The sequence below is a fragment of the Bison bison genome, unplaced genomic scaffold (assembly GCF_000754665.1).
Source record: "Bison bison bison isolate TAMUID 2011002044 unplaced genomic scaffold, Bison_UMD1.0 scf7180017864221, whole genome shotgun sequence".
In the NCBI taxonomy this organism is placed as follows: Eukaryota; Metazoa; Chordata; class Mammalia; order Artiodactyla; family Bovidae; genus Bison; species Bison bison.
In genome coordinates, this window is record NW_011494793.1 from 639675 (window position 1) to 655917 (window position 16243).

The 16243-nt window shown below is 50.0% G+C and overlaps 2 protein-coding genes and 1 pseudogene across 2 annotated transcripts in view; 1 reads left to right on the top strand and 2 right to left on the bottom strand.

Moving 5' to 3' along the window:
• Window positions 1–760, bottom strand: part of CALR3 (calreticulin 3) — a 26449-nt gene extending 25689 nt beyond the window's left edge. Inside the window, exons 1-2 of the mRNA XM_010845671.1 lie at window positions 703–760; window positions 183–399 (exon numbers count right to left, since the gene is read on the bottom strand). Coding sequence (XP_010843973.1) covers window positions 183–399; window positions 703–760 — 275 coding nt within the window. The remainder of the gene's footprint in view (window positions 1–182; window positions 400–702) is intronic.
• The window catches only part of LOC104992653 (chromosome unknown open reading frame, human C19orf44), a 22727-nt gene continuing 6757 nt past the window's right edge, over window positions 274–16243 (top strand). Inside the window, exons 1-5 of the mRNA XM_010845603.1 lie at window positions 274–361; window positions 6643–7387; window positions 9406–9712; window positions 14327–14400; window positions 15746–16166. Of these exons, the coding sequence (XP_010843905.1) occupies window positions 6644–7387; window positions 9406–9712; window positions 14327–14400; window positions 15746–16166 (1546 nt within the window). The 5' untranslated portion in view covers window positions 274–361; window position 6643. The remainder of the gene's footprint in view (window positions 362–6642; window positions 7388–9405; window positions 9713–14326; window positions 14401–15745; window positions 16167–16243) is intronic.
• On the bottom strand, window positions 4668–5218 carry LOC104992652 (annotated as a pseudogene).

Genomic DNA, 16243 nt, shown 5'->3' on the forward strand with positions numbered 1-16243 from the left:
AGCCGCTGCCATGGACCGTGCGGCACCACTTCTTCTCGTAACTGCCCCTTGGCGCGTCCAGCGGTCTCCGCGGCCCGCCAGGCCAGTCCCGGAACTACAGCTCCCGTCACGCCTCGCGATTATGACCCGAGAGACCATTGGGCTCGGACGCGCGGTGCACACCAGGCCCGCCCCAAAACTACCACTCCCATGAAGCCTTGCGATTGTGATCTGAGGCGCTATTGGTCCTCAGGGCGCGGGGTGACCCGGGAGATGTAGTCTCTTTCGCCAGGGCGCTATTGCCGAGGGCAACGGTCCCTTCTGGCACGAGTGTTCCACCGTGAGCGGCGGCAGCCTCCGCGGAAGGACTTCGCGGGAGGAGGTTGGCGGGGTTGGCTGGGCGGTGGCCGGGCTTGATGCCTGGACTCGGGAGAGGAATTGAGGGGAAAGGGGCGCGCTCCGGAGCTGAGTAGGTCGGGCAGCGGGAGGGCGGTTCAGGGGCCTCAAGCCTCAGTTTCCCCGTCTGAGGCGCACAGGAGAGATGGTCCGATGTGGGTCGCTCCAGGCCTTGGGGGAACAACCCGCTGGTCTGAAGGGCGCCCCTATTTTCAAAAATTGGTTTATCTTTTAACAGCTTTATTGATAACTCATCTACATACGGTACAATTCACCCTTTTAAGCTTACAATTCCCGTTATTTTACTAAAAATTTACCAAATGGTACAAACATCACCACCATCCAGCTTTCGAACCTGTGGGTCACCCGAAATGTATCTCTCCATCCCCGCTACCACCCGCAGTCCCAGGCAACCACCGATGGGCTTTGTGAGTTTGTGGACTTGGCTTTTCTGGACAGTCCTTGTAACTGGAATAACAGGGTGTGTGGTTTTTTGCATCATCTGGTATTTTCACTTAGTGTGGTGTGTTTGACACGTGTGCGTGTTGTGTGTATCATTATTTGTTCTTTTTTATTACTGAATAGTTCTCATCCATTCACTGCTGCTGCTTCTGCGTCGCTTCAGTCGTGTCCGACTCTGTGCGATCCCATAGACGGCAGCCAACTAGGCTCCCCCGTCCCTGGGATTCTCCAGGCAAGAACACTGGAGTGGGTTGCCATTTCCTTCTCCAATGCATGAAAGTGAAAAGTGAAAGTGAAGTCGCTCAGTCGTGTCCGACTCTAGCCACCCCATGAACTGCAGCCTACCAGGCTCCTCCGTCCATGGGATTTTCTAGGCAAAAGTACTGGAGTGGGGTGCCATTGCCTTCTCTGTTCACTAGTTAATGGCTATTCGGGTTGTTGCCACTTTTTGTGTATTATGAATAAGAACTGTTACGAACATTTGCATCCATTTCAGTTATCTTGGGCTGCACGGGATTGAAATTGCTGGGTCCTATGGGAACTATGTTTAACTTTTTGAGGACCTACCAGACTGTTTTCCAGGTTGGCAGATGCATCGTTTTACAGTCTCCTCCAAGGGGTATGATGGTTCTATCTAATATCTTCACATCTTCACCAACTACGTGTTCCTTTCTGTACTTTTGATTACAGTCACTCTAGTGGGTGTGAAGGCAATGGCACCCCACTCCAGTACCCTTGCCTGGAAAATCCCATGGATGGAGGAGTCCATGGGGTTGCTAAGAGTCAGACAGGACTGAGCGACTTCACTTTCACTTTTCACTTTCATGCATTGGAGAAGGAAATGGCAACCCACTCCAGTGTTCTTGCCTGGAGAATCCCAGGGACAGGGGAGCCTGGTGGGCTGCCGTCTGTGGGGTCACACAGAGTTGGACACGACTGAAGTGACTTAGCATCAGCAGTGGGTGTGAAGTGGGATCTCATAGTGGCTTTGATTTGAATTCCCCGCATGGATAATGTTGAGCATCTTATTACATGCTTATTGGCCATTTGTATATTTTTTTGTGTGAAATATCAGTTCATGTATTTTGCCTATTGGTTTATTTTTAATTGTGAGTTTACAATGTATTTTTACAAAAAATACATGTTTCTGAAGCTAACACAATATTGTAAATCAACTATACTTCAATAAAAAATTTAAAAATACATATCTATTTTAGTTGTGGTAAAGTGTACATAACATGAAATTTACCCTTTTTAAACATTTTTTTTTTTTTTAATTCTTTTTTTTTGCCTGATCTGTGGGGCTTGCAGGATATCACTTCCCAGATCAGGGACTGAATCCCACCCCCTGGAATCCTAACTACTAGGCCACCAGAGAAATTCCCCCCTCCTTTTTTTTTTTTAATAAAAAATTTTTTAAAATTAATTTTTAAATTTATTTTAAACCTTTCAGAAGAACTAGATGCCAGAAAACCTGGCCTGGTGGTCAGACTTGCCCTCTGACCAGCACGGAATGGCCTGGAGCCTTAACTACAAAAATATTCACAGAGATAGCTGTTGTTGTTCGGTGCTTTCTACTTCCCCTTCCCCATGTCCTTGCAGCTAAAAGTTAGCCCATTATGCAGGTAGTCCAAATACTGTCATTGTTATCATTTTGTTTAGTTGCTAAGTCATACCTGACTCTCTTGCGACCCCATGGACTGTAGCCTGTCAGCCTCCTCTGTCCGTAGGATTTCCCAGGCAAGAATACTGGAGTGGGTTGCCATTTCCTTCTCCAAGGGATCTTCCCCACCCAGGGGTTGAACCCGCATCTCCTGCAGTGGATGGCAGATTCTTTACCACTGAGCCATTTGGGAAGCCCCCCAATACCATCATGACAGCTATCTAAATTTTATTGTATGCCATACTGAACATAGGATTCCTATGTTCTTATGAGGAATTCCTATGTTCCTATGTTATTCCCTTTTTACAGATGACCAAACTGAGGTACAGAATGGTTAAGTAATCTGACCTGGCTCGCTCCCTCTAGGAATTCTGCGTGGTTTCCCATTCACTGACCCCTGTGGTCAGGCCTATGCTGGGCACTCTTAGTGTATGAATTGTTAAGATGGGGATAAGAAAGCAAGCACACTAGTCAGAGAAACAGACAATAAAATAATAAAAATAATTCATTCTTCTCCAGAATCTTAGGGACTGGGTTAAATGCTTTGCCTAGCACAAAATTTGCAACCCACTCCAGTATTCTTGCCTGGAAAATCCCATGGACGGAGGAGCCTGGTAGGCTGCAGTCCATGGGGTCGCTAAGAGTTGGACACAACTGAGCGATTTCACTTTCACTTTTCACTTTCATGCATCGGAGAAGGAAGTGGCAACCTACTCCAGTGTTCTTGCCTGGAGAATCCCAGGGACGGGGGAGCCTGGTGGGCTGCTGTCTATGGGGTCGCACAGAGTCGGACACGACTGAAGCGACTTAGCAGTAGCAGCAGCAGCAGCACAAAATATTTGAACTCAGCTTTAAAAGGTGTCTAACATGTAGAGTTGCCAAGTTAAATCAGAATACTGGACACCCAGTTGAATTTCAATTTCAGATGAATAATTTTTTAATATGAAGATATTTGGAACATAATGCTTTTTAGTATAAAATGTTCAGAACATTAGCTTTTACCATAAAAATATTTGTGTCATACTTAATTCTTAAAAATTATTTGCTGTTTGTCTAAAATTCAAATAACTGTCCTCTGTTTATTCTGGTAATCCTAATAAAGTAGTTTTCCAAGTGGATAGAGAGGGGAAAAAGGCTTTTTTGGGTCTCACAGTACTTTTTTGTTTTTTAATAAAAGTAACATATATAGTCTTGGTAGAACATTCAACAGTATTTTTTTTTTTTTTGGCTGCACTGTTCAGGATGTGGGATTTTAATTCTCTGATCAGACATTGAACCTGTGCCCTGTGCATTGGAAGCGCAAAGTCTTAACCCCTGGACCACCAGGCAAGTCCCACCATTCAAACAGTATGGAGCTGAGGCATGGTTCTACATCTCGTCTTTCCTGCCTCGCAGACCATTATGCTGGAGATGTTACGCACACAGATTTCCCCCTTCCTTTAATGGCTGCCTAATATTCCACTGTGTGCCTGTGGTTGTCTGGACCTCACTGGGCCTCTGTTTCTGATTAGTACAAATAATGCTACCAAGACATTCCTTGGACATCTCTATGTGCCTTTGAGAATGTAATTGTAGGTAAATTCCCAGATGTGGAATTGTGGGGTCATGGTTCTGTGCATTTCATTGCCATTGCCAAGTTCACTAAAGGGCCTGCAGCAGACACCCACCCATGCCATACTTTTCCCAAGTCTTTAAAATCTTTTGAAACCTTGGTAAGTCTTGCAGTGGATTGTTCCTATTCTTTTGGGGTACATGAGAACTCTGAGAATACGATGAAAACTCAGACCCTTCTCCCCAGAAAAATGTACGCTAGCACACACGCACAACACATGGCTGGCATTTTGTGCAGGATGGGAGGAGAGGGCAGCCTGTGTCTGTCCAAAGGCCCCAGTCCTGCTCCTGGGGCAGAGGTTCTTACACTAAGTAAAATAAGATTTCTGGGGAGCTCATTAAACATATAGATTGAGTTTCAAAAACAGCTTTTTTAAAAAAATAGTACAGCCAGTTTTTAAAACTATTTTTATTTATTTAGCCTCACTGTGTGGCATGCAGGATCTTAGTTCCTTGACGAGCGGTTGAACCTGGCCCTCCTGCATTGGGAATGTGGAGTCTTAACCACTGGACTACCAGGGCAGGCTCTCAACAGCTCTTTTTTTGGGGGGGATTGTCAAATAATCCTTTATTTTTCTTTTCCCTTTGCCGTTCTTAACTGGCTGGGCACTCCACTGCACCACTGTTAATACCATCTATGATGTCATAAGGGTGGCGGCCATCAACATTGCAGCCCACAGACTGGGCGGTCCCCAGGATCTCTTTAATGGTTCCAGAAAGTTCCCTAGCTAGAGACCGATGCTGCATCTGCCAGGCAATGTTGACGATCTCATCAAAAGTGATGTTTCCACTGTGCTTAATGTTTTTCTGCTTCTTTCTGTCTCTCGGTGGTTCCTTGAGGGCTTTGATGATCAGGGTAGAAGCAGAAGGTATCACCTCAATCTGGGCTTGTCTATTCTGAATGGTCAGTTTCACTGTAATCCTCAGACCCTTCCAGCCACCAGTTGCCTTGGCAATGTCATCACCGACCTTTTTTGGAGACAGACCCAGGGGGCCAATCTTGGGGGCCAGGGCAGACATGGCACTGACCTCCCCACCAGTGCACCTCAGGTACACGACTTTAATCTCGTTGGGGTCGAGCTTAGGTGGCATGCTGGAGGCGGCTGGTGTCAGATGAACCCAGATTCGGGACTACTGAAGAAAGTTGCACTTTGGCCTCCTCTGAGCCAAAAGCCGAGAGCTCAACAGCTCTTTTTTTTTTGAGAGAACTGAAGACACTTGGATAAAGGCGGAGACTGGACTTGGGGTGCGACTGGGGAGTAGGACTGACTTGGAGTTGAAGTGGGGCATCTGGAGAGACTGTGAAGAACTCTGAGGGTGAGCGAGATCTTTGGAATCGGCCTAAGCTCCGAATTTGGCTCTGCTACTCACTGGCCATACAGACAAAGCTATGGTTTTTCCAGCAGTCACATACAGATGTGAGAGTTGGACCATAAAGAAGGCTGAGCACCAAAGAGGTGATGCTTTTGAACTGTGGTGCTAGAGAAGACTCTTGAGAGTCCCTTGGACTGAAAGGAGATCAAATCAATCAATTCTAAAGGAAGTCAACCCTGAGTATTCATTGGAAGAACTGATGGTGAAACTGTAATACTTTGGCCAGCTGATGCGAAGAGCTGACTCACTGGAAAAGACCCTGATGCTGGGAAAGGTTGAGGGCAGGAGAAGGGGCGACAGAGGATGAGATGGTTGGATGGCATCGTTGATTCAATGGACATGAGTTTGTGCAAACTCTGGGAAACAGTGAAGAACAGGGAAGCCTGGCGTGCTGCAGTCCATGGGGTCTCAAAGAATCAGACACGACTTAGCAACTGAGCAACAATAGCAACTCACTGATCAGGATCTAACCTGCTGCGGCCTTCATTTCCTTCCTCTCCTTCTATGAGAGAGGGATGACAATAACCAACTCACAGGGTCAAGTGAGGGTTAAATGAGATACGGCAGCTCTGAATGAAGTACTGGGGCTCCTGCTGGGGCCTGAGAATCGCTGACTTTTGTCTTTATTATGTAACATGTGTCACTTAATACCTGGCAATTCAGTGTAATTGCCAGGTAATTCAGTGGTAACATACCAGGTATCTTATATATTTTTAATTTATTTTTTGGCTGCCCTGGGCCTTAGTTGCTGCTCCAGGGCGCTCTCTAGTTGCGCAAGCAGGGGCTACTCTTTGTTGCGGTTCATGGGCTTCTCATCGGGGTGGCTTCTCTTGTTGGGGAGCACGCACGCTAGGGCACGCAGGCTTCAGAAACTGTGGTGCTCGGGCTTAGTTACTCTGTGGCTTCTGGAATCTTCCTGGATCAGGGATCGAACCTGTGTCCCCTGCATCGGCAAGCGGATTCTTACCCACTGTACCACCAGGGAAGTCCCAGGTGTCTTATTTTCATGGTGGTCATCGGGCTTGGTGGGGCGGCTCTGGCCAGAGGGCAAAAGGGAATGTGGTCTCTCCCAAGTGGTGGGAGCTGTTGAGAGATTTGAACTGGCAGTATGAACATCAGATGTTCTGATTCTTAAGTTTTCTGTCTTTACTCCCTAGAATGGCTTCAATAAGAAAACCCAGCCGTCCTGTGCGTGACATCTTTGGCGACCTCAGTGATATTTCCTTAGAAGATTCAAAGTTGGGGGACATGTGGAACTCTGATATCAGTAGACATCTTACCAAAATAGCACCCGGTCCCAGCAGATTTTTAAAAAGAAACCAGACTCTGGGTGGAAAACACTTCCTGCCAAAAGAGAACGCTGTCCTGGGGAGCGAGCACTGGCACTCTTCAAGTAGACCGTCAACCACTGCCTCCAAGGTCAGGGCCAACGCGGCGCTCACGAAGCTGGCACAGATAGAGACCAAGATCAGGAACCGGAAGGTGCGGGTGGATCCATCGGACGCAGAATCCGAGGACTGGCTCCCTAGCAGAGCTGAAGAAACTCCCCCTAGGAGGACGGCTGACCTTTCTTCACAGAACACAGGACAACCCTCCCAGGAACAGGCCCTTGAAATTCCTGTCCCTGAGACAGACATGCCGAGTGGGAAGGTCAGTAGGTTTCTAAAGAAGAGAGAAGCACAGGTGGAAAAGATACCCATGGAAGCCCAGGTTGGGAAGGAGAGGGATGCTCAAAGACCCAGAGAGAAACAACCTCCTAGAACACTGGATTCGCCAGACAGTGATGAAGAGGAAATGAAAAAGTTGCTGGGGAGCTTGACAGAATCTTCTGGGGAAAAAGAAACAACCACCAATCAGGGTTTCACCAAAGCCACTGAGAAAGAACAAACAAAACTGGTCTCGGTAAGGTTTGCATGTATTTATCCATTTTTGTTTTTTATTTGTTTATCTGGCTGCACCGGGTCTCAGTTGTGGCCCGTGGGATCTTCCCTTGTGGCGCAGGGACTCTCTAGTGCCAGCACATGGCTCTGGAGCTCCTGGGCTCAGTAGGTGGCGACACAAGTTGCTCTGTGGCACGTGGGATCTTAATTCCCCAACCAGGGATCGAACCTGCATCCATGCCCTGCATTGCAAGGTGGATTCTCAACCACTGGCCCACCAGGGACATCCTGCATTTTGCACTTATTTATTTTGTACTTGTTTGTATTAATACTTTGCATTTGTACCTTTGTGTCATAGCACTAGAGTCTTGAGGAGTGCCATCACCTGTGAGCTCCTTGAGAGAGTGTTGGATGAGGAAGGGCTGGGTTTCAGCCCATCACGGGGCCGCACTCCTGGCCTGCTCTGTAAGGGATCGGGTTTGGACACGGCAGGTGTTTGCACCATGCGGTGCTGGGGACTGTGTACCCCGCAGGACGGCACTTTGCATGACTGAGGCAGCCCCGGCCGTGAGCACTGCCGTTAGTGACCCGTGCCCGCTCGCTGGTTGGACCATATGGGAATCACTAACTTGGGAAGGCTCCGTTTCCATTTTTTTTTTTAAATTGAGGTGAAATTCCTATAACCTAAAATTCCTAATTAACCTATTAAAAATGAACGATTCAGTGGCATTTAGTACATTCACAGTGTTGTATAACTGCCATCTGTCTCATTCCAAAACATTTCCATCCTCCCAAAAGTAAACCGTTACTGATTACTATCAGTCTTCCTTCTTGGCTCAGTGGTAGAGAATCTGCCTGCAATGCAGGAGTCACAAGAGATGCAGGTTTGATCCCTGGGTTGGGAAAATCTGCTGGAGGAGGGCATGGCAACCCACTCCAGTATTCTTGCCTGGAGAATGTTGTGGACAGAGGAGCCTCGTGGGCTACAGTCCATAGGATCACAAAGAGTTGACGAGACTGAAATGGTTTAGCACGGACACGTGCACCAAATAATCACTCCTTGTTTCTCTGTCCTCCAAACCCTAATAATCACTAATCTGCTTTCTGTCTCTGTGGGTTTGCCTGTTCTGGACATTTCTCCAGTGGAATCATACAACCTGTGACCTTTTGTGTCCAGTCTCTTTCCCTTAGCATGATGCTTTCGGGGTTCACTCACATTGTAGCATGCATCAATGCTCCATTCCTTTTTATGGCTGAGGAATATTCCACTGCGTGGATGGACCACATTGTGTCTATCCACTCATCCACTGATGGACGTCTGGGATGTTTCCACCTTTTGGCAATTATGAATAGTGTTACAAGTATCTGTTTGAGTCCCTGTTTTCAATTCTTTGGGTTTTTCCTAGGAGCAAAACTGTTGTGTCTTATAGTAAGCCTGTGTGTAACTAATTGAGGAACAGACAAACTGATTCCCACAGTGGCTGCACTGCTTTGCATGAGGGTCCCAATTTCTCCACATCTTCACCAACACTTGTTATTAAGGGAGATTACAGTAGAGGTACTTCGGCCAATTTTGCTTAGTCACTCTTGTGACTAACTTTGTCTGACTCTTTGCAACCCTTCTGGACTGTAGCCCACCAGGCCACTCTGTCCATGGGATTTCCCAGGCAAGAATACTGGAGTGGGTCGCCATTTCTTTCTCCAGCCATGCAGGCATCGTGGGTTCAATCCCTGTGTCAGGAAGATCCCCTGGAGAAGGAAATCGCAACCCACTCCAGCATTTTTGCCTGGGAAATCCCATGGACTGAGGAGGCCAGCAGGCTACAGTCCCTGGGCTTGCAAAGAGTCAGACACGATTTGAAAGCCAAGCAATATTTCTGAGTATTTCTTATTTATTTATGAGGGGAGAAGAGAGAAAAGGGCTGAGAACGGTAAGGGTCATCACGAGGCCTCACACTGTCCACCAACCCCAATGTCGCTTGGTCAGGACTTACTTAGCATGTTTGGTTAATTTCCCTTCTTTTGTTTCTGCCCACGTAGGGTCAAATCCCAACTCCACCAAGAGCCCTTTCACGGCCCAGTAAAGATCTTCCCAGCTCAAAGCCATTCGCCACTTCATGGCCGTCAACCTCACGGTCAGCAGACGGGTCCCTTCCCGGTGCCGGCTTGAGAGCTCCCTCCCCACAGACGCCTGCCTCCCGCATCGTGTCGCATTCCATCCCTGGTGCCTTTTCGAACTCAGCGCCCTCGACCGCGGGGGCCGACGAGCTCTCATCCTCCCTGAGAAGGAGCGAGCCTGGGCCTCAGGAGGAGCCTCCCTCAGAAGCCACTGATGACAGTCTGAACGGTAGCCTTCATCCCTGTGCAGAGTTGTCACCCTGGGCAGGGAGGGTGAGACTGCCTTTAGGGTCCCCAGCATGGTGGTCACAGGGTATTATCATGAGGGGTGCAAGGCACCCTCGGCTTTTCCACACCCTCTTTCCTAGTTGAGGGGCCAAGTCAGATTTCTTTTTCCCCTTGGGGACTGTGGGCTCTTAGTTCCCTGACCCCCTGCATCTCTGTGTCTGAAATGCAGTCTTAACCACTGGACCGCCAGGTAAGTCCCTGTTCTGTCTTTAAAGTCTTCATCTAGTGACCCTGCCCAGTGACAGAGCAAAGGCAAACCCTTCTCAAGCCTCATATGAGAGAAAGTTTTCCTTGTTGTAAAAGAGAAGTGTATTTCCTTTCCTTTTTAATTGCAGAAAACAAAACCAACCTCTAAGCAGTCACAGACATTTTTATTATTTCACCATCATTCAACATGATTTTTTATGTACTTATTTATTTTTTATTTTTGGCTGTGCTGCAGTGGCCAGGGTCTTAGTTCCTTGACCAGGGATCGAACCTGCATCCCCTGCCCTGGAAGCCAGGGTGGATTCATTTTTTTTTCTTCTCTTTATTGAACTCCCCAGATCTTTTCTTTTTAAAAAAGAGAAAATTTTTATTTTGTATTGGGGTATAGCCGGGAAGGCGGATTCTTAACCACTGGACCACCAGGGAAGTCCCCAGCATGAGTTTTAATATTGTATGTATTTAAGAAAAGAACAGAAAAAGAAAACATGGATTTCTCCCCTCTGCAGTTGCCTTGCCATCAAAACCCAGTTAAATAACTGGGTTGAGTACCTGCTGTGTTTGCCAGCAGGTGCCAGGCGTGGTGGTGTCAGTCAGGACCACAATGAGAAACAGGCAAATCTGCCCTGCCCCGGCCCTAGTTCCCAGGTGCTAGGATGATCTTTAGCCAGTGAATCAGTGGTCAGGAAGGAAAAATAGTTTTTTCCTTGTGTCCTTTTAACTTCTCAGCTGGATCTCTGTAACCAAAGACAGGTTAACAGGAGAAAAGCATTCTGAGATTCAATAAAGATTTCATATAAGTTTTATGTGACCCAGGAGCCTTCATAAGGAAATGAAAATGAAAAGTAATGGTGATGCCTCCTGCTAGGTGTGATGAGCAGTGGAGAGTCCTGGGAGAATGTGATAGAAAAAGGATAGGAGTAGATGAGGGGAGACAGAGCGAAAACTGCTGGTGAGGGGTGGCTCAGTTCCCCCCATCCTGGGCATAAGGATGCTCCTCTCCCCCAAGTAAAGGGAAGGTGAGTCTTACCTGAGGGACAGCCTGCTTCGGAGGAGGTCAGGGAGTCCTTGCAGCCCTTTCTGTGTCTCAGATTCCTGCAGCTAAAAATATTCAAGATGCGGACTTCCCTGGTGGTCCAGTGGTTAAGACTCTGCACTTTCACTTCAGGGTCACAGGTTCAGTCCCTGGTTGGGGAACTAAGATCCCACAGGCTGCGTGGTGTGACCCTACCCCTGAAAAAAAATCCTAGATGCTAAGGCACCATGATGTAGGGGCAGGGAGGGGAAGCACAGCTGACCAAAGTCCCCTCCCTGTGCAGGGGGATGGGCTTGAGGGTGCGAGAAAGCCCCCTTGGAGTCCCCTCGGGGGTCACCACACGTGCCACGTGGCACCTCACTGCTGTTGGCTCAGATCTTCAGGCCCGAGGAAATGGTGATGGGTGTCCTAGCCAGCCTGGTGGGCGTGGATGAGAAGGTGGGCATACCTGCACGGGAAGCCTGTGAGGGTCAGGGTTGGCCGACGTGACAGCCGACAGGAACGCCAGACCTGGGTTCTGGCCCTCCCTGACTGCCCCTCCAGGCTGCGCCTCAGCCCTCTGCTGCTGGCCGGGAGGGGTCCCCTCTGTGTCCAGACCCCCACCTTCCCCTCCAGATGCAGCTTCAAGAGAGGAGGGCAGCAAGGAGTGGCGAAGACAAGTTTGAGTTTGGGGGGTCCAGCCCATCTGGGGTGGGGGCTTCCTGGTGGCTCAGACAGTAAAGAACCTGCCTGTGATGCGGGAGACCCAGGTTTGATCCCTGGGTTGGGAAGAGCCCCTGGAGAAGGGATGGCAACCCGCTGTAGTATTCTTGCCAGAACTCCATGGACAGAGGAGCCAGGCGGGCTACAGTCCACGGGGTCGCCAAGAGTCGGATAAGACTGAGCGACTAACAAGCACGCTACCTGGGGTGGACACGCTTGCCCTGCCGCCTTCTGGCCACACGGCCTCAGGCTCTGTGTCTCGGTTTCCTCATCTGTAGCGTGGGGCAGAGCTATGACAGTGAGCTAGTACACGTGGAGGGCTCCTGCACGGTGAGCCTGTGAGAGGCAGGGTTGGCTGACATGACAATATTACTAGTCCACGGTCTCCTGCTGTGCCTTGGCCCAAGCCAACCGTGATGGCTTAGTTCAGAGGCTTGTCCGTGAATGTATCTCAGGACCTGTGTGCCACAGGCATGCTGGCAACTGGCAGTGTCAGAGGAGTTCAGATGCGGGGTGAGCCCTTAGCACTGAAGTGCTGAGCTAGGTTTTCATTTCCGTCTAACATTGCTGGGCAGCCTGGCGTTTGGGATTGCACTCAGCTAGCCTTTCCAGGAGAAGGCAATGGCACCCCACTCCAGTACTGTTTCCTGGAAAATCCCATGGACGGAGGAGCCTGTGGCCTGCAGTCCATGGGGTCACTAAGAGTCGGACAGTACTGAGCGACTTCACTTTGATTTTCACTTTCATGCATTGGAGAAGGAAATGGCAACCCACTCCAGTGTTCTTGCCTGGAGAATCCCAGGGACGGGGGAGCCTGGCGGGCTGCTGTCTCTGGGGTTGCACAAAGTCGGACACGACTGAAGTGACTTAGCAGCAGCAGCCTTTCCAGGAGGAGTGAGCCGCTTGGTCTTCCATCTCCCATTCACCCCCAGCTCTGTGCCTCCCACGTGGTGGGCGCTGCTCCAGCTGCCCCCGCTGACTGCCCCCTGTCTGTTCCTGGAATTGCGGGCGCATCCTGCCTCCTCTGGGAGGCTCATCCCTCCAGCCAGCCAGGCTGCTCGGCGCCCCCCGTGGAAGCCCCTAAGACACCTTGGAGGCCCCACCAAGTGTCCACCCAGCTCAGCTGGGGTTGCATGCACCTGCTGGGGCTTTGAGGTCCCACAGGGTGGACACCCCCGTCCCCCTAGCATCACACACACCCAACCTCTGTGCTTCAGTCATGAAGTGAGCCATGTGGTGGAGTTGCTCCTCACCCTGGCTGCCCGTCAGCCTTCCTCCTCCCGGGGAAGAGCAGGCCCACATGTTGATGGGGCAAAACCTGCTGGGGCACTGGAACTACGTGGAGCCTTCCTCTTCTAGTAACCTGCACTCATGGCATTCAGGCATTGGCAGCTGGCTAGCTGGCACCACAAAGTGGAAGTTAACCTGAGCTAGAAACGAACGTGTTAATCACTCACTCGTGTCCAATCCTTTGCGACCCCATTGACTTGTAGCCCACCGGGCTCCTCTGTCCATGGAATTCTCTAGGCAAGAATACCAGAGTGGGTTGCCATGCCCTCCTCCAGGGGATCTTCCTGACCCAGGGATTGAACCTGGGTCTCCTGCATTGCTGACAGATTCCTTACCGTCTGAGCCCCCGGGAAAGACCCCCTGTGCCCTTAACTTGCTTTAAATGAGAACCTAGGATGAGGTGCCCTCTCCCAGTGGAGGGCCGGCCCCTCCTACCTCAAGCACGCTTACCACTGCGCTTCCCTCTTTGCATTGTGAGCTGCTCTGTGGAGGCCAGGGGCTGGGAAGCTTCTGGCCTATTTTTCTTTTTTTCCTTGCTTCTCTATTTTTCAGATCTTCCTGAAAAAGGAAATGGCAACCCATTCCAGTATTCTTGCCTGGAGAATCCCATGGATAGAGGAGCCTGATGGGCTATAGTCCTTGGGGGTCAAAAGAGTCAGACACAACTGAGCAGCTAAACCACCCCCACCACTACGTTTTGGATCTGAGTTCCCTGACCAGGGATTGAACCTGGGTCCTTGGCAGTAAGAGCATGGAGTCCTAACAACTGGACCGTCAGGGAATCCTCCCGTTGTCTGTTTTTAAATATGTATTTGTTTGACTGCCTCAGCTTTTAGCGGCCACGTGCAGGATCTTCGCTGCAGGGCAGGGGCTCAGTAGTTGCAGTGCCTGGGCTTAGTTGCCCCACACCATGTGGATCTCAGTTCCCTGACCAGGGATCGAACCTGCATCCCCTGCATTGCAAGGTGGATTCTTAACCACTGGACCGCCAGGGAAGCCCTTCCCATTGCCTGTTTTTATAAGTAAAGTTGTACTGGGACACAGCCACGCTCATTTGTTTATACACAGTCCTTGGTGGCTTTCCTGTCATCACAAGGGCAGAGTTGACCAATGGTGAGAGAGACAGACTAGCCTGAAAAAGCCAGACTATTAATACTTACTACCTCGCCCTTTAAAGAAAAAGTGCTCAGATGCCCGGGCTAGCTTTCTGAGGGCACTTTTGCATCTTCCCATCCCTAGCTCTTAGCCCAGTTCCTTCAACAGGATGGTCAATACCTGTGGAGTAAATGAGTAAATATTGCCATGTTACATTTTTAATTACAGATTTTAGAATAAACATTTTATCCCTGGATGACCTGGCTCCAGTTGTCGGTGAGAAATCAGACTTGGAATGGGAAGTAAGTACAGTGAACCGATTTTTTGTTTCTTTTTTTAAAAAAAGATTTATTTAATTACTCTGGCTGCGCCGGGTCTCAGTTGCGGCCTGCGGGATGTTCTGTCTTCATTGTGGGAATCTTTGGTTGCAGCATGTGAACACTTAATTGCAGCATGTGGGATCTTAGTTTGCGGACCAGGGATTGAACCGGGGCCCCCTGAATCGGGAGCTTGGAGTCTTAGTCACTGGACCATCAGGGGAGTCCCTGAACTGATTTTTCACTTTAGATCTTTATGCAGAACGGTTTGCAGCCATGGTGCTTCATTTAGGTCAGCGATTCTCACCTGGGAGCACTTGGCAATGTCTGGCAATATTGTGGTCATAACTGTGGTGCTGGAGAAGGCAATGGCACCCTACTCCAGTACTCTTGCCTGGAAAATCCCATGGACAGAGGAGCCTGGTGGGCTGCAGTCCATGGGGTCGCTGGGAGTCGGACACGACTGAGCAACTTCACTTTCACTTTTCACTTTCATGCATTGGAGGAGGAAATGGCAACCCACTCCAGTGTTCTTGCCTGGAGAATCCCAGGGACAGCGGGGCCTGGTGGGTTGCCGTCTATGGGGTTGCACAGAGTCGGACACGACTGAAGCGACTTAGCAGCAGCAGCAACTGTGATGCAGGGTGCTCCTGGCATCGAGTAGGCAGTGGCCCAGATGGCGCTCAGTGTCCCAGAGTGCACAGGGTGGCCCCCACTGCAGGGAATATTTGTGTCTTGAATGTCAACGTGTCAATGTGCAACGACCCTGATTTAAGATGATAAGAGAGGAGTTATTTAACGTATCAGACAATTAGAGCAGGTCCGACTTCAGCCTCCCCACAGCAATTCCTGCACTGACCTATATTTATTCCAGCGCCCTGTGGTGACTCTTGCTGTATTAGTAACCACCTCACCATCAGCATTCAGGATTGCCATGCAGGATCACCAGGGTTCCCCCACCAGGGTTCCCTGACCAGGGTTCGAAACAGTGTCCCTTCCAATAGAAGCGCAGATCCTTAACCACTGGAACGCCAGGGAAGTCCCAGCACAGGTTTTAATGGTACAAAAATGACACACATATTTCACCCACCTGCTGCTAACACACGCTCACACCATCAGTGTTAAGTGCAGCAGCTTCGTGCCGAAGGGTTTCAAGAATTCTGCTCCCAATACTTGGCCTGCCCAAATCTAGAAAGGACCGTGTAGACCCTCACCTGCCGGGTCCCTGGGGCGCCTTCACTTCTAATGCAGTGGTATTTTGATCGTGTATTTTGATTGTGTTGCTCATTTGAAAATACTTTCCAGTTGCCTCTGCCATCCTTCATTTTAGAAAGAAGGTCAGGGGGGCAAGGCATCCAGCAGAAGGCCCTGGGCAGGGGATCCCCCCTCTGAGAGCGAGATCTCCGAGCGCCTGAGTGAGCCGTCGGCCTCGTCCCCTGGGCCCCAGGGCATTTGTTGCCTGGGGCCAACGTCTCCGGAACCTATGGCCAGCGCGGTGAACTCGACTTACTCAGAAGATTTTGAAAAATCCCCCAGTCCCACAGCATCTGAGTCAATGGCCCCTTCAGAGGAGTCTCCCTACAGGACGCTGGCCAGTCGGCCTGAATTTTCTGCAAGTCTGAAGTCAGACCTCCCTCCCTCAAGTCCCAAGTCCAGGAAGAAGCGGGCCAGGGGTGGACACCCAAGAGTCGTGGTGAAGGAAACGGCTGTGCAGACGCCCGATCCTGCCTTCACCTACCAGTGGGCTGAGGGTAAGGACGTGGCCCAAGGGTCGGAGGAGGGAGGGGGAGGCCTGCGGCGGGGGTCGGCAGGGGGCCCCGGGCCGGGG